Source organism: Hylobates moloch, unplaced genomic scaffold, assembly GCF_009828535.3.
Source record: "Hylobates moloch isolate HMO894 unplaced genomic scaffold, HMol_V3 SCAFFOLD_12, whole genome shotgun sequence".
Taxonomy (NCBI): Eukaryota; Metazoa; Chordata; class Mammalia; order Primates; family Hylobatidae; genus Hylobates; species Hylobates moloch.
In genome coordinates, this window is record NW_026652287.1 from 81,172,953 (window position 1) to 81,196,876 (window position 23,924).

A 23,924-nucleotide genomic window follows, 5' to 3' on the forward strand; every position below is an offset into this window, starting at 1 on the left:
AAACTTTCCATATGAATATTACAAGACAATGGGGAAAACAGCATTGCATATAATTAATTATAGAAAGAGTAGAAGAAGTTCAAGGAAGAGTATTCACCTGACCCTAATTTTTTTTCCAGATAACTTCTACAATTGAAGACCCCAGCATTTTTGACCACGTAGAAGAAATGCTGAAGCAAGCATAATGGGTTTGTCTTATTCCTCTTTTGAATTGATTTAAGTTAATTTCTTAATTGAAATTATTTGAGTTGTTTCTCAGAAATATTTCAGTAGAAATTACTTGCAAACTGAAATGTGAATTGTAAAACTTGGCCTAAACAAATCTAATGAAAACGTGAAAGACCTGTGCCTTTTGTTTGATTTGACCGTTAGCATTGTTATTAGTTATCTATAACATGGCTTATTAAATGTCATCTACTGCTTTAGGAAAAACGTATCTAGTATATTATTTTTAAAATTGTACCTCCCAAGTGGAACACTTTTAATTGAAAGCAACACTAATATAGAGCCACTTCCTGAAACCAAGAATCTGTAGTTCTGATGCAAAATCTAAAACTTGAAGTCAGAAAATAATTAAAATTTTTCTTGTAGAAATTTTAGATATTTTCTAGTATTCTTTAGATGCTCACATTGTTTTAAATAAAATAGATGAAATGGGAAGTTTAGGTAATCATCTAGACAGATGAAATTATTATCTAGGTAGGAGGGCTTTTCTATACATTTTCTGAGGGAAAGCAGAACACCGGGGTTATAGCTATACCTTCAGGTCTTTTCTTACTCAGGCAAGGAAAACCACATGTCTGACCTGGTTCAGCATGTGATCCCAGCACTTTGGGAGGCTGAGGCAGGCGGATCACTTGAGGTCAGCAGTTCGAGACCAGCCTGGCCAACATGGTGAAACCCTGTAGCTACTGAAAATACAAAAATAAGCCAGGCGTGGTGGCGGGAGGCTGAGGCAAGGAGAATCACTTGAATACAAGAGGCGGAGGTTGCAGTGAGCCAAGTTCCTCCACTGTACTCCAGCCTGGGTGACAGAGTAAGACTCCATCTCAAAACAACAAAAACAACAAAAAAACCCACATGCCTGGCAGAGAACAAAGAGATCATTTAGTCCAATCCTGAGATGAGGGCTCCTGGGAGCCCCTCTTCATGTCTCAAGTTCTTAGTTGACTACGTATATCCAAATGATTCCAGATTCCTGTGGAAACAAGGAATCGATGTACGAATGGGGTAGAGTGGCAAGGAAAACTCTTAAGAAAGAAACATCAAGGTTTTTACATTAGGTTAGAGACAAGAAGGTTTCCAGGCAGGTAGTGTAATGTCTAGGTGATTTTGAAGTGAACTTAAGCCACTACGTTTGAGGGACAAAGGACAGTAGAAAATGGTGAAGACTGCAGATCACCTGCTACACCTCAAGGAGCAGCGGACCCAGCAGAATATGGCCCAAAAAGTAGGCAGGTCTCCTGTTGCAAGAGCCTCTGTTTTTTTAAAGAGAAAAAAAAAGAATCCTGATTTTTATGTGAAATCTCTAATTTTAAAATAATAACTCATTAAAAATAGTGTAATGTCCAAAAGTATATTTCCATTTAACTTCTAAAAATCTCTTAAATATTTTTTTAAAATAATTGTAAAGTGAGTTTTTGGTTAAGCTTATAGGAATGGGCCAGTTAACTAAGGTAGACAGATGTACGAAATTAAATATTTGATTTACTTAGGGATCTATATGACATCAGTTATCAAAGAATACATTTTAACCCAAAAGTATACCATGCTCATTGTATCTTTGATCGTTCTTCAAGTATTTCTCAATCCTTTAATCTATCAGGAACATTACTATCAAGAGCAGATTGTTATAACATAATACTCAGGATACATGAAATGTATGTGAGAGATAAATAGATGATAGAAGAAGGTTTATTGTTACAAAAATGACCTACGACTTATATAAAAAATTCTGAAAATGTTGACTTATTTTGGACTGAAGGCTGCAAAATAAATAGCTTCTCAAAGTAAATTCCTATTTACTTAAATTTCCTTCTTGATTGTTACACCTGGAAAAATATATTCATCTACTTTTTCCTTTTAATTATGTTAGTAGACTGAATTAAACCAGCTACATAGACACTCTCTAATTTGAAGCTGTTGAGAATCATTGAATTGCCTCTTTCATTGGTACATTTTATCCATTGTCACAACTGTGGTCTTCATTAATACTCATTTTAATGTCTTAGGAGTTGAATCTGTTTCCTTATTTTTTTTCAGATAAGAGTCAGTTAATTTGAAATGGCAAATTATTTACCTGAATGTGTATCATTGTTCATTTGCAAGGTTTAAACTCAGGCAGATCCAAGAATTAGGTAAAGGTTGCGTCTTTGGTCCTCTTGCACATTTTTTCTGGTAATCAAATCTGAAGCGACAGCTCAGCAAGCAGACTTGGGTTATTTTCCAATTGGATGGGAATGGAAAACAACAGTTCTTGAGTCTGGGGAAGTGGCTATATCCTGTGTCTCACTGGGGAATTGCAACATCAAAGAATGTTGTTACTTTTATGTGATGAAAAAATAGGGCAAGAAAGATACACTTGAATCATCAGACTGCTTAAAATTTTGGAGAAAAAAGTTATTCTATTTTACTACTAACCATAAATCACTTTTGCTAGATAGTACTTTAAATATTCTGAATTAAATGTATCTTTAAAAACAACAATATAATATTACTAAAAAATGCAGGCATACTTAAACTTGCTAGAATAAATTCTGTGAGGTCTTCGTTTGGTATTTTCATAGGATTTCTTACTGTAAGTTATTGGAAAATGAAAATATAAAGTGCTTTCAGAAGTTATAGTATTTTCCAATTCATTGAATTACTTTGCTTGTGAAAATACATTAAACATATTTAAATGAGACCTATCCTACATTTAAAAACCAGTTTTGTTTATATAAAATTGTATTTGAAAGGTTCTGAACATTAAAAATGTGAAAATTTATAATGTTGATGATGAAAAGGTAACGTGTTGAGATTCTGAGCTTAATCCATTAAATGGATTTTAGAATCTAGTAGATCTTATAAATTAAAACATATTTTATGCTTTTTTGAGGGAAATAGCTGGATCTTTTGCATCACTATATGTTAGTGTCTATTATAGATGATTAATCTTTCTAACTTGATCTTTAAAAGAAAGAAATTGATTTCAGTGATTGAGTGGTATATAATAGTAGATACAAATCTAGTTATGGCATTATAATGTCGTAGTTCCTATATTCTATTTCATTTCTATGAATCAAGATGCCCGTGTTTAGATGAGCTTAGAAAGCTCCTACTCATTGTTCCTACTCAGGCCACATTTTTAGAAAAATTTAAGATCACTCCCATAAGCAAGTTTAGATCTCCCTCTTGTGGCAGATTCAATTTTGAAGCTAAATATTTGGGTCACCCAAAAAACACATTTCCTGATAGTAAATTGTCGAGCCTTATGTGACTAGAAAACAAAGCTTAAACAGAGAACTGGAATTATTTTTTTTTTATTGACAATGGAAAGGGTTTCTGTTATCATTACCTTTTGACTGAATCTGTTAAATAAAAATAGACATCAAAACAAATGTAATGTACGTGCAAACATAGCAAATTAAAATACAGAAAAGAAATTACTAATGACAGGTCTTGCGCTTAATAAGATCAAGCAGCAGAAAATCAGCAGTTAGATAAATGGTATTATTAAATAGGCTTTACTTTGAATCTCCCATATAAACAAAGAATAAACAACAGTAACACCACCAAATAAAGCCACAGGGAAGAGATTACTCTTCTATACTTTTATACACTATATATGTTAATCATTCTGTCTTTCATTTATTTCCTCTGATAAAACTGACTTCAGGGAAGTCGCAACAAGGCCATCTCGGCTAAAAGCTTATAACATTAGACGTGAGTCTGGCTAATGCCCTGTTACATTGACAAAAGGGAAAGGTATCTTGGGTTTTGTTTTCTCTAGTGGAAATGAGCCCCAGACTCTGCGGTGGTTGACATTCACTGTCCAGTACTGGCTGGCAGTTCAAGATAATTGAATGAACATGTGGTTCTTAGTAAAGAAGTTTGTTTTTTTTCTCTTGGTCCACAGGTAACAAGAGAAGATTATGGTTTTTTAATATAAATTTTTAAATAATTGCTTTTGACCCTTGTAAACAGCTTGGCTTTGTTTTGTATTGAAAAGGAGATCGAGCCATCACAGTGCTATTTCTAAAGATATAGGACATCCCTGATTGCCTTTAAAGCTCTATTTTTGGCTCCGGTTCCAGGTTAAATCATTCTTTTTTACATGATCAGAGGCAGGTTGTTCAGCTTTAAGTACTGACAGACTTGACTTGAAGGAGAAACACGTTGAAGCATGAGACATGCTTCAAGGAAACGTATTGATTTGACTATTAACAATTCAAAAACTGTAAAAATGGTGGAATGGTAAAATACAAACAGTACTTGGAATTGTCAAATGTTTGCACTCGAGACTCCGTGAACCATATATTTTATTTTTTAAAAAATCATATTTATATCCATTTACATAAGACTTACACATTTAAAAAGAAATGCACAGTAATACATAAATGCCTAGTATATTACAATAAAACATGAAAAACAACTGGCTTCATTTCATAAAAGCATCTGTTGTACAGAGTTTATGATGTAGATGATGTTTATTATTCAAATGACTTAAGCATTTTATTACAATTGTAGTAAACTAATCAAATGTAATGTCTGACTCCCCCCAAAAATCACATTTTTCAGCTTTTAATAAGTCATGACATCATTATTTCCTTAGAATTCAGTTTTCACAAAGGTTTTCACTGCTAGTCTTCTTAGATGATAGTGCACTTTAGGTAGAGTAGACTGAAAAGACGCCATCTAAAATATACAATGGATAGCATTAGTTCACTGAAAAGTCCCAGACTGGGAAATCTCATTCTACTCCTCTGTGGTGTACCTCCATGCAGCCTGCTTACTCCTGTCCTAAAATATCACGAGAAGGAAATCAGCTAGGATGTAGCCAACAGCTGTATGTAATTAACATTTGCTTTTCTCCAATTTGGTGCAGGGGAGCTTAACAAATAGAATTTGCTCAACTTTGTGGAAAACATGGCAGTAATGTAAACAAAGGTAGTTATGCAAAATGTTAGCATGCCTTCTGAAAAATTTACAACTTGCTAATTAATTAATAAATTGGGTTGAATTGACCTATTTCATAATGTAGATTTATATTCTAGTTCATATATTTTAGAGTTCTTAAAAATACCTTTATTTGTTACAAAAACATAATGATAATAAGTCACCTATTTTAAACGTTTGTGTCAGTAGTATGGCTTTGCTGATTCTTTTCAGCCATAATGTACTTAGAAAAAGCTCACAATTGCTATTACTGACACAAAAGAAACAGCAAGTAGTATGCTCTGGATTATTTTAATAACAAAAGTGTTATTGTTTCACCAAAACAAAAAATGGTTGTCCTAGATTGAATTATTGTAAATGAATACTGTTATCCCAATTAATGGTAAAAACTAGGAAATATGAACTAGAATGTCATGCACAAAAAACAGATTGCAAATAGAGTAACTCTACCCATCACTTAAGAGCTAAGAAGCAAGCACTATTGAACATATTAAATAGTCATTTGTAAATTAGTGAAGTGTTCATTTCCTGAAGAAATTATAATGCTATGTGTAGAATCTATTATAAACAGTATTTTGGGAGACCTCTTAATTAGCCAAATTATTATACACTTTAAATCATGTCTAATTAGATGCCAAATTATATACCATAATTAAAATTTTAATGTAAAGGTTGTACATTATGAAATTAAATCTCTTATCGGGATGCTTTTTATTTTATCAGCTTCAAATAGTGATCCAAATAAGGCAGCATATCTGCTCCCATCTTAAGCCCAAAAGACCAACAATAAATTCTGTGGAGCTTTTAGTTCAAGGCAATGAAAAACAGCACAAGGCGAGCTGTTCCTCTGTCTATAACTGGTTTCTCTTATCCCTGTGCACACATTTTGTTCTAAATATCGCTCTTAAAAAGTATTTTTCCAAAACATTGATTCATCGAAAGTGGTTAAATATTTTGGTAAAGCATAGTTTTAGGTTGAAAAAAATTATGAACATTTGACATTTGTAAATCTAGGAAACCACAATTTTACTATTAAGACTGTTTTTCAATAAAACCTCATTTTTATATGGATTTTAAAGCAGCTTTCATTAATTGGTATTTCCTTAAAATCAAATGCTTGGTATTTATGGTTACATAGGAAGGTTTTGTGCTGGTCCTATCCTCCATTCTTATAAAGTAATTTTATTTTGTTCCTATAAGTCTTAAATACTTAAAATTTATATTTGTTTTTAGCAAGTGTAAATCAGATTGATAAGAAACAATGTAATAAATGTTTGAATTTTTCACAGTTTCTACTATTTATTTATTGATTTATTTTAAGACGGAGTCATGCTCTGTCACCCAAGCTTGAGTGCAGTGGCACAATCTCCGCTCACTGCAACTTCTGCCTCCCAGGTTCAAGTGACTCTCTTGCCTCAGCCTCCCAAGTAGCTGGGATTATGGGAGTGCAACACCATGCCTGGCTACTTTTTGTATTTTTAGTAGAGACGAGGTTTCACCATGTTGGCCAGGCTGGTCTCTAACTCCTGACCTGAAGTGATCCACCTGCCTCGGTAAGTTTCTACTTTTTCATATGAAACCATCTCTAAATCATTTTCCTGTCTGTTGCTATTTGACTCTCTGAACTTGCTTAAATCCCCATCCGTTACCTTGGCTTCCTTATATAAAATATACACTTAAAAAGATATAGGATTTTTTAAAGTGCTGAATTATTATCAATAAAATGCTAAGTTACTCAATAGGAAATGGTACTAAAAAGTAGAAAACTGTGTAGTGGCAACCCATGATGTGTAATAATACAGTGATAGGCCTCCAACAGGCCGACCTTAAACCATAGGAGACAGATGGTGACAGGAAATGCTAGACTAAGTGTTACAATACAAAGATTTCTTTTTCCCCTGAAGCAATTCAAAAGGGTTATCTCACTTCTCTACTGCTAGGGCATACCAAAGAGTATAGTGTATATTTATTAATCTATGTAGGTTCCATTTTTTTGTCTTTTTTTTTTTTGTCAGCCAAAGGGAAACTACTCACAGCAGGTCAGTGCTGCCTCCTTTGAGTGGCTTGTCAACATGAGTATGTGCGAACAGTGGAGTTGTCTAACCTCTGCAGTCTTGATGAAGCAACTGCAAATGGAGAAAAGGGCTTTAGAGGGACTTGGATGATTGAGTACAAGATTTTAGATGAGAAAGATTTATTTTCCCTGCATACAGGGATTCTGAACATATTAGTAGACCTTCTTTCTCTCAGATATAAGCCACTCACATTCCTCTTCTCTAGATCAAGTTCCTAATGAAAATTCATCCCAATGTAATTGACCTGAGCTTTTGAGTTGTTATGTATTCCCTCCTTAGATGAAATCTGTAACAAGAGCAGCTCCCCAGGGTGCTTCTGATTTTGATACGGAGATTGATCTTAGAGAACTCATTATAGTGGATTTTTTTTCCTCTCCAAGTATTGAAGAACTTCTACACTAATTGTAATGATGTTAAATTCCTCACGAATTTCGCTGACATGTTCCACCGTATTAACAAGTTGTAAGAAATGTAGATCAAGATCACAGTTTATGCTGGAACTAAATTTGAGTTATAATAACTATGACCTTGAAAAGAAATAATGATGCTAGGTGATTATCTTAACAAATAGCGTGGGACTATTTTTCTTTAATGCCTCCCAAACAGAAATAATTTTGTGACTACTATTTCAAAGTTGTCACTCCTCTGGAATGACTTTTCTTTTGTAAATTAGATAGCTTACGTCTAATGTCCACAGAAGGAAATAGTAATTGGGAAATTACTGTGTTTTGTGTTTCTTTAATTCTCTTCTCATGTTCATGGCTTGTTTATTTAAGGGCTTCTGCTTTGGTTAGACGGAAAAATATCTGATGAGTGAATTTCTAAGATGACATACAGAACTCGCAGTATTTAAACATGTAGGGAGATAGTGGAGTTACTTTCCATTTACTATGGATCTTTAGTCCAAGTCCAACCTCTAACTTAAACAAATTGTTAATTTTGGGAATAGAAGACTAAAGAAACACAAATCCTGCATATGTTTATTGTTCCTCCTAGAGGTGGACATTAGCCAAATTGTTCTTTTTAGGATGTTATAAATTATTTTGAAAATGTGAATAAAGTGCCATGAGTTCATGCAATAGCAGTGTAAAAAGGAGTCTGGTTTGTGATGAGAGCAAAGTAAATTTCAAGCAGAGCAAACCAACTCAAGAAAATAATTCCAGAAAGCAAGGTCAGAGAATTATACTAGCTTTGGCTAAACAAGCCTTTTGCTTTATAAGCAGCAATGCAAAACTACTGTACCATCTGTTGTCATTTTTCTTGACTGCCCAGAGGTTGTGGTTAACCTAAATCCAGCTGGTAATGTTTCTGAGGACCCAGGCATCATGCTGATTCCATGTACTTCACGAGGAGGAAACTGCCTTCTCCAGGTTGATCCACGTCTGAAGTTCTTGTCATCACTCTGCCAGTACAGTTATAATGTGATGTTAAGAAAACAAGTAAACTAGTCTGTGTGCTTAAAGCTGTGTGCTTAGAAACATGTAACATAGATTATTTACATTTAGTCTGTCAGGTATACATATGGAATCATGCTTTATCGAGATAGTTCTATGATTCCAAAACAAGACTATAGGAGATTTGACATATAAATTTTTAAATAAAACTTTTCATACAATTTCAAATTTAAGGTCTGACATCTATACAGTAAATATCCTTGAAAGCTTAAAATAAGCCACCAATGTTTTCCAAAATAAATATTGGATATACATTGTTCCACTTTATGCCTACTGGTTTTATGGAATGAGATGATATACTTAAGTTAATCAGTTGTTGAGTAGACTACATTTAACTCAGACACTTGAATGAAATTACTTCTATGTACACAAAAACAATGTAGGTATTCATTTTGGGGAAATCTATATTTGAGATGGCATAGCTAATATGAGATACTGTAGCCTATTATAATATCTGTACAGGAAACTCTAAATATGTGATTTGTGAAGTTTTAGGAGACACAGAATTAACTTGCAATTTGGTGAAAAATCTGTGTAGCCTGGACACCATCCTTTCAATAAGTACATGTGGTCTTTGGGTACCACTGAAAGCATAATGTTACCCTGGTTACATTTTAATAATGTGTATTTTAATATACACAGAGGCAGAGAGTCACATCCCATTTAATTGGCCCAGTAGACTTTTTCTCTAGTTGATTACCATCAGGAAGCAACATCATACCCCACATAGGCTAGTGTCTCTACTTGGACAGATCCTAGGGTGAATCCACATTTTAGAATGTAGCATAGTGATTACATTTTAATTCTGGTTGCTAATTTTGTTATGCCTTAATGAAATAATCTCTTCCTTCTTTTTGTATACACAAAGTACTTTTACAGACACAATTATTTTCCTCCAAATTGGCAAGTAGCAATATATAATTCAGCAGTTAATGAATATTCTGTGTGTAATTCTAAGGAAAATATGAATCATTCCACATAGGTCTTGTCTTCTCATCTCACTGTTTATTACCTAGGGAAGGACTATCTATGCCATGAAGTTATAGCCAAGTATATGTTGTGTATCTTAATATCTCATTTGATTTCATTCTGGCATTTGGAATAATAAGTCTACATTCACTCAACATAGTAATTTGTGCTATGTTATAGTGAATAATTCTATAAGGTAGTCTTTGTAGACTGCTATATTAGTTAAGGGACATTTAAAGTCAATAGGGAAAAATAAAATCATTTTTGTATAATAACATATATCCACTGTTTCAATCCTTATCATTAAAATCTACATTTTGTTTCAGTGTGGTAGCCATTTTGCACATTAAGAGATGTCTGCTACTCTTCTCAACTGCTGTGTTTTTCATTGCCCCAGATCTCCAAATGTGTGTAAATGTAGAAAAGAAACAGAATTTCACAGTTGCAGCCTCTACGACTTCTTGATTCTTGGAGAAGTTTTTGCATTAAGCATAAATAGTCTTCAGTTTTATAAAACACTATGTTACACTGTAGAGCTACACAACTCCTTACAGTGTCGTAGCTAGGGGCTTAAAAATAAGCCAGTTTTGGCCAGGCATGGTGGCTGATGCCTGTAATCCCAGCATTTTGGGAGGCTGAGGTGGGCGGATCAACTGAGGTCAGGAGTTCAAGACCAGCCTGACCAACATGGAGAAACCCTCTCTACTAAAAATACAAAATTAGATGGGTGTGGTGGCGCATGCCTGTAATCCCAACTACTTGGGAGGCTCAGGTGGGAGAATCGCTGGAACCCAGGAGACGGAGGTTGCAGTGAGCCGAGATCACACCATTGCACTCCAGCCTGGGCAACAAGAGCGAAACTCTGTCAAAAAAAAAAAAAAAAAAGCGCCAGTTTTTAGAGTTGAGCGTTTGTATTATGATTCTTGACTTCTGTTCTTTCAACATATTGTTACTGCAGAAAGTTAACAGAACTATAAACAACAACATCATGGGGAAAAGCTTTTGTGACATAGGGTTAATTCTTTTAATTGGGGTCAAAGTCTGTATAAGCTTGTTGACACCTCTCAGATTATTTCAGTGGAATCTGAATGTGATCAGCAACACCTCAGAAACAAGTCCACTACTGTTCTAAGTAAGTTGGCTATTTTTGCTCACGCTAAAAAAAATACAATTGAACAAAAGAGACTAGAGGGTTTAAATGACAAAATTATATTTTGTGCTTTTAAAAATAAGAAAAAGCAGCAGCATAGTTTAAAGACAAAGAGTCGCATCTCATTTAATTGGCTCAATAGAGCTTTCTTCTAGTTCATTACTATTAAGAAGCTACCCCACACCTGGACAGCTCCTAAGAGAATGTAGCAATATGACAACTCTTCAATAATTTTTTATTAGAATTTTTGCAACTTTTAAGTAAAAATAATTGTATTTTAAGATGTATGAGTTTATAAGACTACCTTTTTGAATCAATAATTTCTAGTAAGGATTAAAAAGACTGTCATGCAACTTATAAGACTAGGCTTTTAAAAATATTAATCATTATGCTGATTGAATAAGAGCGTGAATTTATCAGAAGTTAGCTGAGTTCAAGACTGTAAAACTTATCTCTCTATACTCTCCACCATAAAGGACAGAGTGGATTTTATAATACCAAGATTATCTGTCCTGCCTATTTGAATATAGAATGGTTGGTCCATATTTGAATTTGCTGAGTTCTTCACAAAATAATTTTAATCAGCTTGTCTTTGTAGCAAGGAACACCTGTACTTTGCAACACAGAATTATGCATCTCTTTATTTCCTATTTCATGCTCAGGTTTCCTTCCTACTTCTTCCAGAAAGACCCTGTAGAAAAACTCAGAAAGACTATTAAAATGTCTACAGTCTACAGCATTTGCTGATATCCCTTGTATTAATTCATCTCGGGAGGCTACTTACATGTTTATTATTTTCCAAATAACTCAATATGCATATATTACATAGCGATTCTTATACTCAATATAGCTTTCAAATTCTATGACTGTTAAAATGTTATTAATCTGTTTGGAAGGAAAACTCAGTATCGATATATAAAATAATAAAAAGCTTTCCATTTATTGAAGCAAGTTTTATCCTCATTTTAATTTTCTAAAATATCCTGGCAAGATATACTGATATTTAAGAAATACATGCACTCTTCATTAAAAAGCTGAATTTATTAACATTAGTGTTTTAACTTTTTTCTAATTTTTTAAAATAATGTTGCCCAACATTTTGCAGTCACAACTCATAAAAAAGTTTTGTAAATTACTGTTTAGTATCTCTACCTGCTGAAATGATAATATTTATGAATTAATATAGCTCTTTCCAAAATTAAGTAATAAGATTGAATATTTAACAACAAACCTGGAGAAAATTATTGATTCTAACCATAGAACAGTCATTTGATTAATTTCCAAGCACTATTCCTTAAAAACAAAGATGTTCTATCATTTTTCTTTTACTCTCTCAGCTCTGTTTTGAATAACAGGTGGACTTACTTCATCCAGTCGCCTTTCAGTTCCCAGGGCCAAGAGGTTATTGTATTCCCTTTCAAGAATCTGCCTTGCCTGTTGATGTCAAATTACAGTTACCATCACTGAAATCATATTTTATTTTAAAAATCATGTAGCTTATATTTATCCAATAATGTGTTATAAACCATATTTTATTTATGGTTTTGAAGTTTTTAGCCCTCCATGTCTGTTATTAGCCATTGTAAATTTTGACTACAAAAAAAATATACAGGGCTTTTTTTTTTTTTTTTTTTTTTTTCCCTGAACAGTAGAGAGACAGTCTTGCATAAACGTCTTAGGTCAAGAGGTTTGGTCTCACTTCGTTACTTTATTTCAATTGAGTATTTTGTTTAATCTCTGAAATATGTAAAAACAAAAAGTGAAACTGGACTGCCAAATTTTTATCGAATCTATGTAGGTAGTTCTCAAACCTGGCTAACGATTATCATTTGAGGAAAGTTTTGATAATAAAGATTCCTATGCCCTATCTCTTGATAACTGATGTCTTAGGACTATGATGTGGGTTGGAGGTTTTATTTTTTATTCATAAGGAACTATACTGATTCAAATCATTATCCAGTTTTGGGAATCACTGGCATATCCAATGCTAAGAGTCTGTATAATTCATACATGTAAATAGAAATGACTGCCTCTCAGAGAGGCAGAGACTGATGGCCATCATCTGTCAGGGATTTCATTTACTGGACTCTGGCACTCAGGTGGGAGATTGGGCCACATAACTTCGAAATCCCTTTCTTGTTTAATTGTATGATATTTTTGGGATAGAAATCCACTAGCCTGAAATTAAAACCCCAGGGACATATTTCAAACATTGAGTTAACTTTCATTAACAATCATAAATACACAGCCAATTTTTTTCTATAAGTTTAGTTTATCATTATATAAACCAGAACACATTGAGACTACAGCAAAAAGTGACTTGCCTGGGTGTTTTGTGTTGGAATCTGTAATAATAAAGCTAAGCTGCTGTAGTCAAAGTTTTCATCCAGGGCTATAAGTGAGCCATGCACCCCGCTCTCAAGTATATTATTTGCATATTCTCGAAGTCCAATTGCTTGTATCCAGCGAATAACTCGGTCGTTGCTCCACACCAACACGTCTAGGAAAAGAGATGCATCATTTTAGGATGCAGTATTTTGCATAGTAGAACCACTGGCTGAAATGAGCCATGGGTATCTGGCCAGGTCACATTTATGCTGATGAATCCACACTCTAATGCATCTGGCTCCCTTCATTTGTGTGTAGTTACTGTTTTAATAATTAATCTTTTCGAGTCTCTATTTAAAAAGTTGTTCTTCTTCAGAGTGTTATAGCTAAAATGACAGCACTTCAGTCGCGTAGAACACGGTGTCTGTGTTTCTTGGTTTCATACTAGAGCCCTAGGTGTCTGTCTGAAGTTCAATATTTTTACCATCAGAGGGAGACATGTCTTATTTGTGTCTTGATACACACCTCTTCAGTAAACAGCAGACGAGATTGTAATACTGTCTTTCATCAGAAGTGTTTATTAACCACTACCTAAACATTGGCATATAGACTAGAAGATTTTTTTCACCTGAAGTAATATATAAGAACAGAACGGTAAAATAATATAAGGCATCAACAGATGGATACTTACCTTACTATTATATTTCAATGCATTTTTCCCAATCACTTGCTAATGCAAAATTTAAGCACTCAGTCAAATGTCAAAAATTGTTCCCGCTCTATTGAAAGTAGTATTCTATTGAGGAAAAAATTTCTTTGATTTTTATTTTATAAAAATAAAACTTTCGGACGGGCGTGGTGGCTCACGCCTGTAATCCCAGCACTTTGGGAGGCCGAGGCGGGCGGATCACGAGGTCAGGAGATCCAGACCATCCTGGCTAACATGGTGAAACCCCGTCTCTACTAAAAAAAAATACAAAAAATTAGCCAGGCGAGGTGGCGGGCGCCTGTGGTCCCAGCTACTTGGGAGGCTGAGAGAGGAGAATGGCGTGAACCTGGGAGGCAGAGCGTGCAGTGAGCCGAGATTGCGCCACTGTACTCCAGCCTGGGCGACAGAGCGAGACTCCATCTCTAAATAAATAAATAAATAAATAAATAAATAAATAAAACATTCAGAGGAAACTGTCATGTTTCTTTTTTTTAGATAAAAACATCAAATTATGTTTTATCATTTATTTTCTTCAATATCTTCCCATTAAAAGTTGGCAGAATGCTATATAAAAATCAGTAAAATAGTCCGAAGGACTAAAACTGTCCATAGAAAAGAAAGAATTTTAAGAAACTTAAGGGGATATGAGAAAAAAATTAAAACATTTTTACTACCCATAGAAAGGGAAAGGAAACTATAATTACTATTAGAGTAAAAGTAAGTTTTCCTGTCCGTGTTTTTCTTTCTAATGAAGTGCCTAGCTTTTTCAGAAAAAGTATAAAAGTCTTTCAGGAAATATTCTTCAACTTTAACCGTTTTAAATAACTGTTTCAATAAGCCTTTGAAAAGCATGTTTTAAATAACTATTTTGATGAGTCTTTGAAAATCCTTATTTATCTTATTTTACTCATTTATAACAACTTAGATGTTCTTGTGTATAACTTTGAAGCAATAAAGTGATAGCACAGACCCACAGAGGTCCCCTCATGCACCTTCTCAGGCACCATTCTCACCTAACAGTAACCAATATTCTGACTACTTTCATTACAGAATCGCCTTGCCTGATTTAATTTTTTTTAGCTTTTCATACATAAAATCACACAATATGTACTTTTTTGTCTGCCTTTCATTCAATATGGAATTTATCTATGCTTTAGCAAATAGCAGTGGCGTGTTCATGATCATTGCTATCTAGCTTCCCATTGCATGATTATGCCGCAATGTATCCATTCTACTGTAGATGGACATGTGAGTAGATTCTACTTTGGGTTATTAAGAATAGTGTTGCTTTGAGGGGGAAACGGTGGGGGATGGCAAGGGATAAAAAACAACACATCGGGTACAGGGTACACGCTTGGGTGATGAGTGGACCAAAATGTCAGAAAAATCACCAGTAAAGAACTTGTTCATGTAACCTAACACCACCTGTTCCCCAAAAACCTATTGAAATAAAAAAAAAATAAATAGTGCTGCTTTGAATATTGTTATACATGTATTTTGTTTTGTATATTTACATGTTGCAGTAGAATAACAAGGAATAGAATTGTTATGTGTTTACTTGTTAGCAGATATTGCTAAGCAAATTCCACTCTCACAATTTAACCATGCATTATTAATGTCTGAAGATCTTCATCTTTACCAATGCTTTGTATTTCTCATTTTTGTTTTTGTTTTGTCTTACTTTTTTTAGCCATTATGGTAGGTGTGTGGTATTATGGGTTGAATTGTGTTCCCCAAAATTCATGTAGAAGCCTTAACTTCCAGTACCTAAGAATGTAACCTTACTTGGATATCAGGTCTTTATAGAAATGATCAATTAAAATGAGTCAATCGAGTGGGCCCTAATTCAATGAGACTGTTATCATTCTTGAATGGCAAAATTTGGAAATAGACATGCACACATGGAGAGCACTATGTGACGATGAAGGCAGGGATCATGGTGATGTTCCTATATGCCAAAGAACATCAAAGATTGCCAGCAAATCACCAGAAGCCAGGGGCAAAGCAAATAGCAGATTGTTTTCAGTAGGAACTGCCTCTGCTAACACCTTGGTCTGGAACTTCTAGTGTGTAGAACTGTGAGACAACACATTTCTGTTGTTTAAGACACACAATCTGTGGTACTTTGATACAGCAGCCCCGACAAACTAATACATGGGGTGTCTCATTGTAGTTTTAATCAGTAACACCCATTATGAACTGAAAATGTCTGCTACTTTTTTTTTTTTTTTTTTTTTTTTTTTTTCTGTCACCCAGGCTGGAGTGCAGTGGCCCGGTCTCGGCTCACTGCAAGCTCCGCCTCCCAGGTTCACGCCATTCTCCTGCCTCAGCCTCTCCGAGTAGCTATGATCTCGATCTCCTGACCTCGTGATCCGCCCGCCTCGGCCTCCCAAAGTGCTGGGATTACAAGCGTGAGCCACCGCGCCCGGCCCATGTCTGCTCCTTTTAAGGTTTGTCAGTTTTGACTTTCCATATTTTAAATCTACATATTAGATGTATACTAATTTGCTATATCTTTCTTTCTATTATTTGAAAATAGCCAACTTATTTCTAGTATGTTTCCTGCCTTAAAGTTTATATTCTGATATTAGAAGAATCACAGTAGCTTTGATTAATATTTGCATGTATATCTCCTTAACTAATAAGTTTTCTATGTTCTTATATTGAAAGTGTGTCCATTGTGTACAGCATATCATTGTTTTTTAATCTGTCCCTAAAGTAGTTAGTTATTGCCCATTTAATATTATTACTTTGATATTTGTGTTGAATTCTACCATCTTTCTATTTGTCCTATCTGTTCTTTGTTCCTTTTCTCTCTTTCTTGCCTCTTATTATTTTCTTATTTTATTCTACCACTCCATTAGCTTTCTTTCCTTCCTTTTCTTTCTTTCTTTCCTTTCTTTCTTTTTTTTCTTTCTTTTTTCCTTCCTTCCTTCCTTCCTTCCTTCCCTCTATCTCTCTCTCTTTCTTTCTTTATTTCCTTTTTCTTTTTTTTAGACTGACTCTCACTCTTGTTGCCCAGGCTGGAGTGCAATGGCATGATCTCTGCTCACTGCAACCTCTGCCTCCAAGATTCAAGCGATTCTCCTGCCTCAGCCTCCCAAGTAGCTGGGACTACAGGCATGCACCACCACACCTGGCTAATTTTGTATTTTTGCTAGAGATGAGGTTTTATCATGTTAGTCAGGCTGGTCTCATCTCCTGACCTCAGGTGATCCACCTGCCTTGGTCTGCCAAAGTGCTGAGATTATAGGCATGAGCCACTATGCCCGGCCCTCTATTAGCTTTTTATATTTACACTTTATATTATTATTTTAGTAGTGACACTTAAAGCTTATAATATTTGTTCTTATTAGAGTCTACTATAACTTATTCCTTTTATTATTTTCTAGATAATGCAAAGATTTTCAAACAATTTAATTTCACTTATTCCCTTCCGGCCTTTTGCATTATAGTTATGTATTTTAATTCTATGTAAAATTTAAGCCCTGCAGATATTATTTTTACTATTATTATGACATTTACCCATACATTTTTCAGTTCTCCTCCATCATGTGTGCATTTTTTTATTATCTTTATGATCATTTCCAACTGCCTGAATTACTTATTCTAATATTTCTTTTCTATTTATTTTTTTTTTCTGGTGAAATAGTCTCGGATTTTGTTTGAAAGTTTATTAATTCTGTCTTTAATATTGATGGACATACTTCAAAGTAAGAAGTTAGTTTGATTCAGCATTTTAAGGTTATAATTCCGTTTTCCTCTAGCATTATTTAGTTGAGCAATATCAGTTATATTATGTTTCACCTTTGAAATTATTGTGGAGTTTACTCTGGCAGATTCTACGATTTTGGGGTGTGGGAAGTCATGGTTTTCAGTAGCTCTACTGTAATGTGTTTAGATGTGTTTTTATTTCCCCTTTTATTTTTAATCTCACTTGGGGTCCATCGAGAACCTTGAGTCTGTGGTTTATCATTTCAATTATTTTCTTTTTATGTCTCCATCAGTATCTTTTCAAATATTGCTTCTTTCTTATTGTCTCTTACCTCACCATGTCCAATATGTCTCTAATGATGTTTTATGTCATTCATCCCTTTTGTTTCTTGTCATATGTGGGGCTAGGTGTTTTCAAGTGATCTTTCATTTCACTAAACTCTCTTCTACTGTTAAACCACCTATTGTGTTCTCAATTTAAGTCTTTATACTTTTCACTTCTTCAAATTTCCATTTGATTATTTGTTAAACATATTGATTCCAACTATATTAAATTCTCCATTTTGTCACTTACATATTTTTAAATAAACACTGTCAGGGTCAACTATGGATATGTTTATTTTTTCTGATTTTATCATCGTGATTTTCCTCATTTTGGCCATTATCTGACATGTCTGAGTTTTTTTTTTTATTGGCTCTCACACAATATGATTGAAAAATTGCAGAGGCTCTGAATGTCAACTTCTTCTTGACAGGACTTTTATGATTTCTGAAGTTATAATAAGGGCAGATCAACTTAATTCCAATTAAAGATTGAGATAAATCAATGCTAGATTTCAATTTTAACATTTCAAAATAAAGCTTAGGAATCTCCTTCACTATAGTAACCATTTTACCACCTATATGTGTTCTGTAATATGTTCTAAACCTCAAATATACATAATAAAATTTATTTTTAACGTTAATAGACATAATAAATAGCCTGATCTGTTTAAGTTTACCCTTAGTCCTAGGATGTGTTTTATCAGAGACCTCAAATTAAAGTATATTTGGTGGTTATGACCTTTGATTTTTTTTTACTGTATTATCATGAGATTACAACAGTTCTCTTTCTAGATTTATTACCCATTTGGCTTCGGCTTTCTGTTCAATTTTTAGATTATAATTCCATCCTTCTTAGAAGTCCACAAACGTCTCTAGAGGAGTATTGTATAAATGGTCAGTCTTAATTATTTTATTATTATTATGTTTTACAGATTCTTTGCTCCTGAAGGCCCAGCAGTTTTTGCACCTCTAAATTCCATTCCCCACCACCACCCCACTCCATTCCCTACTTCTCTGTTAGATAGAGGAAAAACAGTAGAGAATGACAGTTTTACCATTTCCTTACATTTCTCTTTTTTCCAAGATCATAACCTTTCAAGTCCTGTCCCTCTTAATTGGTTTCTACTGTTTTCAAATAGCTCTTTATTATCATTTATTGATTTATCTAGCCATTCTATTTCTTCTTGGCGGAAGATTGGTCTGACTTAATATACTCTAATCTATCAGAAGTAGAAGTTCTTCAAATTAGTTGGTGTCCTTTCTGTCTGTGCCAATCCACAGTACTAGCAAAACATTTGTATGTGAATCTGGAAGCTGAACATATATCTGCCTCACATCTCTCTACTTCACTCCTTTTGTGGATAGAATGACCTCATTTCAAAAGAAAGATCCTAGATCTTTCTTTGGATTTAGGTACTAAGGAACATGAGAGGAATGCCCGCATCCCACAGTCTTATGACTATTAGCTGCTCCATCCAAAGCAGAATGAATTTCTGCAAGAAGTAGGACATTTATTGTCCTCCCCTCAGAGTTTTTCCTCTTTCTCCCCCCTCCCCCGTCTTCAGCAAAGCAAAGGATTTCCTCAATATTCTTTACTATATAAGGAAATTTTATATTATACATGTTAATTGTCTCTCTGAGTCAGTTCTGAAGTGTAATTTTTCCTCCGAGTTTTCCTTAGCCTATTCCATTGAGGTTTTTGGACCTCAGAAAATGGGATGTGAGTTGGTTAGCATCACATTTTGGCTATATAATCAGCTGCTGTTGATAGTTACTGATTCATTCTAGCAATTGGTTACCCTGCACTTGAATTCCAAAAGCTAGGCAAGTGCTTGTGGGTGGCAGCAACAGTTCTCCACTTAATTTTATTAAACCCACCGTTTTTTAAAAATGAACATGACAATGCTCTCAATAATAAAAAATAAATCCAGTTTTCTTTGCACTAGATGGATTTGTAAATAGGGAGTATTTGGTTTTTTTCTAGACTTAGGTTTATATTTCGATAGTCTAAGACATATTATGTGGTTGTGATATTTCTGCAAATATGTGCCCATCAGAAATTCCATCGTCACACCTGTAGTTAAGAGTGATCAAATATTTAAAATGATCTGCTATGAGGTAAAAAGGAAAATAAAGCATGAATTCAAACGTTTCCTCCTCAGAACAAAATACTTCTTTTTTTTTTCATTTTTAAAGTTAGATCCCTTTCCATAAATCTGTTTCCAAGCAATGTATGCACTGACTTTAAAACTATGTAGAAATCTTCTTAACCTAAACAATAAATGGCTAGAGATCAGTGTTGAATGCCTCTTAGCAACAAATTAAATGTTAGTAGGTTCTTGATAGTCACATGGTCTTTTCACTTCAGAAAACTATTAAGGTCAAGGTTAATTCACACTTCAGATAATAAGAGACCCCTAGTCACTGTTGAGAATTATTCCTGTAAATGTTACCAGATCAGTCATAGGAAACAAGCTATTTATGATCTCATTCACAGCTATTTATCAGATAGAGTTGTGTGTGATCATAGCGAATCGTGGCAGTTTTTTTTTCCTCCGAGCTACACTCTAATCAGCAATTGCCAGATACTAATATAACATTTAGTATAGGGCCAACTGGGTAATTCCTCTCCTTTAGATCTATCTATATGTGAAACATTTCACGTGGTGAGCTGAGGCATAATAAAGTCTAATTGGATAAAAATACTTCAGAAAGGAAACTACAAAGTGGTATCCCATGGGTAAAATCAATCTGTGTGCTAAGACATTCATCGTGTGGTCAAATGCAAACTTCCTTCTGGGGTCTATCTTTGGTCCATTAATTCCCAAATTTCAATTCAACTGAACAGCAATGCACTGAAAACAACCTGCAGTTTCCTGGGGCCCCCAAATAAAGTGAAATCAAACAAACAACTCGATTTTGATAATGGAAAAACACTTTCTTGCTTCGAACTAATGCATCAAATGAAGTGTTAAAAGAAATCCATTGTGAGTCTGTCTACTCTCCGATGAGACATACATAGAAAACTATTTTTAACCAATCACTGTCACATGCATTCAAGCCCATTCCATTAGAACTAATGTACTTTCCAAGACCTGCCAAAGATAAAAGTAATTTCTGACATTGTTTATAAAAAATGTAAATTATAGAAACCTAAAAAATATCTTAAGAATAAAACAGCACTAATATTATTATTTTCTTATCTAAATTAAGCCTTAAAAGAAGTGAAGATGAAAACAGAGATTCATGCCTACCCTTGAACAATTAATGTAATGTAGAAACACCCACTAAATTTGATGTAATGCTTGTACATATCAACTCTTGGATAATAGGAAATGGAAATATAACTAATAAGTATTTGAATATCCAAAATTTTCCTTAAAAATTTTGGTTATATTTTCCTTAATATTTTCTTTTTTTTTTTTTTTTTTTTTTTTTTTTGAGACAGAGTCTTGCTCTGTTGCCCAGGCTGGAGTGCAGTGGAGCATTCTCGGCTCACTGCAAGCTCTGTTTCCCAGGTTCATGCCATTCTCCTGCCTCAGTGCCCCCCAGTAGCTGGGACTACAGGCGCCTGCCACCATGCTCTGCTAATTTTTTGTATTTTTAGTAGAAACGGGGTTTCACCATGTTAGCCAGAATGGTCTTGATCTCCTGACCTCGTGATCTGCCCGCCTCGGCCTCCCAAAGTGCTGGGATTACAGGCGTGAGCCACCGCGCCCGGCCTTTTTCTTCTTTAAACAACAAAAGTGGATTGATTACTTTTAGCAAAAAAATGCCCACGTATTATCTTAAGTGAAACAATTCAGAAACAAAGTCAAGTACCTCACGCTTTGACTTACAAGTGGGCAATAAATAATGTGTCCAGGTGAACACAGAGTATGTAGTGATAGTCATTGGAGTTTCAGAAGGGTGGGAGGTTGGGAGGGTGGCGAAAGATGAGAAATTACTTAATGGGTACAATGTACATCATTCAGGGAATGGGTACACTAAAACCCAGACTTCAACACCACAAATATATCCATGTAAGAAAATCGCACTTGAACCCTTTAAATTTAAACCAAAAAATACCTTTACCTATATCTTATATCCAATCATGTATTTTTTCCTTCAACAACAACAACAATAAAAATAGAATGGTCTCTAAGAATAGAATCTAACATATTCCTCTTTGAAATTATTCTTTCTTGGGTATATTAAGGTACTTCTCTTGAAATTATTCTTTCTCAGGTATATTAAGGTACTTCTCTTTTGAAATTATTCTTTCTCAGGTATATTAAGGTACTTCTCTTTTGAAATTATCCTTTCTCGGGTATATTAAGGTACTTCTCAACATTTAGATGATTAGTTTTTAAATACGGTATTTTTTCTAACAAATCTGCAATATGGAGTGTCTTTTCTTGTTATTCAAACAAAACATTTTTGTGCACATAACAGTTGCAGCAATTTACACTGTTCCTTTACCAGCTAAAATTATTAATGAAGTAGTTTGGTTTATAGGGGAAAATCCTTATATCATTCCTGCATAAAATCACCGTATAATTTCTTTAACTATACAGTGTTACAAAAATAAAATTGCTGGGGCACTGGAATAAAATTAGAATGATATAAACCAAAGATGAACTGCCATAAAAATGATATACCATGTTTCTCTGAATCATACTGAGAATGTTCCATTAAAAGTTTGACAAAAATATCTACATGGAGACATCTTTAGTACAAGCAGAATGTATAATTAATAGGTTCACATAAATAAATCTCATTTCAAAAACTCAAGATTATTCCTCAAATGGGATATTCACCCTATAATATGGTGATACCCGTTTCTGTATTTTAATTAGAAAAGAATGGAAAAAAAAACAGTAACAATTCTAGCCAAATACTTATGCTACTTACTGACCATTATTAACACATATAACATTTTAGGTTAATAAAAGTGAAAGCTAAAAACCCCAGAATAAAGGCATTTCATATGAAAGAAAGATGTATTACCTTTTATTTCATGTTGGCTTGCTTCCCGTCTTCTTTCTAGTTCTTTTCTGTCATAATTCAACCTCTTTAAGCACATAATTCCATATTGTAAACTTGTTCTTTTTTTAATAAAAAAAAAAAAAAAAAAAACAGTGAGTCTACCTCAGCAGGTGGAGAAAGTTTTTTGATTAGCCATAGTCAACACTATGCACTGCTTCTTAGGGCAACAAGTTAATAAATTACATTTGCAGTCAAATCCTTCAGTATTGGAGGGAAATACATTTATAATTATTCTAAGCACAAAATGTTTCAAAGTAATAGAAAAAAAGTTTTCAAAATAAGAAAAAACATAGTTTTAAAATCATCATGGATTACATTGTTCATCTATGTGTCTTTGTCTTTCATTTAGCTATTCCTACATTAGATGCAGGCAAATTAATATTTTATTCACTTCAAAAGAATTTAAAGTCCCCATTATGGAGACAGTAAGGAACTTATAAGAAATGGATACTCTCTTCTTAAGCCGATGAGAAAAATAACACAAAACATGAGTAAGTAAGTTGGGTAACAGGATAGAGGACCAAATACTAAAATGAGTAGCTCATAACTCTAAATTATACAGAAGTATGTAAGAAGAATAAGTCAGCAGATATTGAAACTGAATGACAAGGATATGTGGAATGAGCAGAAAATTGATTGATCCTTAAAAGTATCAAGTAGCAGAGACAGGTTGACTCAGGAAAATGGAGCATCATGAACAAAAGATTGCAGATGAAAATTTAAAGGTGTGGTTCGCGAGACACACATTCCAGAGCTGAAAACTCATGCTAGGAAGTAAGGAGGAATACAATTATACATGGAGAATAGGGCATATTAAGGAAAGCCTTAAATTGTGTTTAAGTATGAAATACATATAATTGATACAGAATTATTGGACAATTTTTGGAGGAGGAAGAGGTGACAATAAAAGTTTTCTGTTTGGCCAGGCACGGTGGCTCACACCTGTAATCCCAGCACTTTGGGAGGCAGAGGTGGATAGATCATGTGGTCAGGAGTTGGAGACCAGCCTGGAGACC

At 34.1% G+C, this 23,924-nt stretch overlaps 2 protein-coding genes across 24 annotated transcripts in view; one reads left to right on the top strand and one right to left on the bottom strand.

The window, feature by feature from the left end:
- ACSS3 (acyl-CoA synthetase short chain family member 3) overlaps positions 1-23,924 on the top strand; it is a 357,152-nt gene that overhangs the window by 291,917 nt on the left and 41,311 nt on the right. For 5 of the 7 annotated variants that reach the window (XR_009208841.1, XR_009208840.1, XR_009208839.1 and 2 more), the window contains one exon: positions 120-188. Coding sequence is in view for 4 of the 7 variants with exons in the window: in XM_058424791.1 (XP_058280774.1) it covers positions 120-185 (66 nt within the window). In the remaining 3 variants the exon portion in view is untranslated. Of the gene's footprint in view, positions 1-119; positions 3,103-18,812; positions 18,866-23,924 lie in introns of those variants that run through there. The other 2 variants (XM_058424793.1, XM_032170852.2) reach the window with 2 other exon arrangements.
- PPFIA2 (PTPRF interacting protein alpha 2) overlaps positions 4,414-23,924 on the bottom strand; it is a 497,171-nt gene continuing 477,660 nt past the window's right edge. For 15 of the 17 annotated variants that reach the window (XM_032170842.2, XM_058424778.1, XM_058424790.1 and 12 more), the window contains 6 exons: positions 22,870-22,967; positions 13,130-13,305; positions 12,171-12,239; positions 8,475-8,634; positions 7,192-7,283; positions 4,607-4,896 (listed from right to left, as the gene is read on the bottom strand). In XM_032170842.2, the coding sequence (XP_032026733.1) occupies positions 7,225-7,283; positions 8,475-8,634; positions 12,171-12,239; positions 13,130-13,305; positions 22,870-22,967 (562 nt within the window). In that variant the 3' untranslated portion in view covers positions 4,607-4,896; positions 7,192-7,224. Of the gene's footprint in view, positions 4,897-7,191; positions 7,284-8,474; positions 8,635-12,170; positions 12,240-13,129; positions 13,306-22,869; positions 22,968-23,924 lie in introns of all 17 variants that reach the window. The other 2 variants (XM_058424785.1, XM_032170845.2) reach the window with 2 other exon arrangements.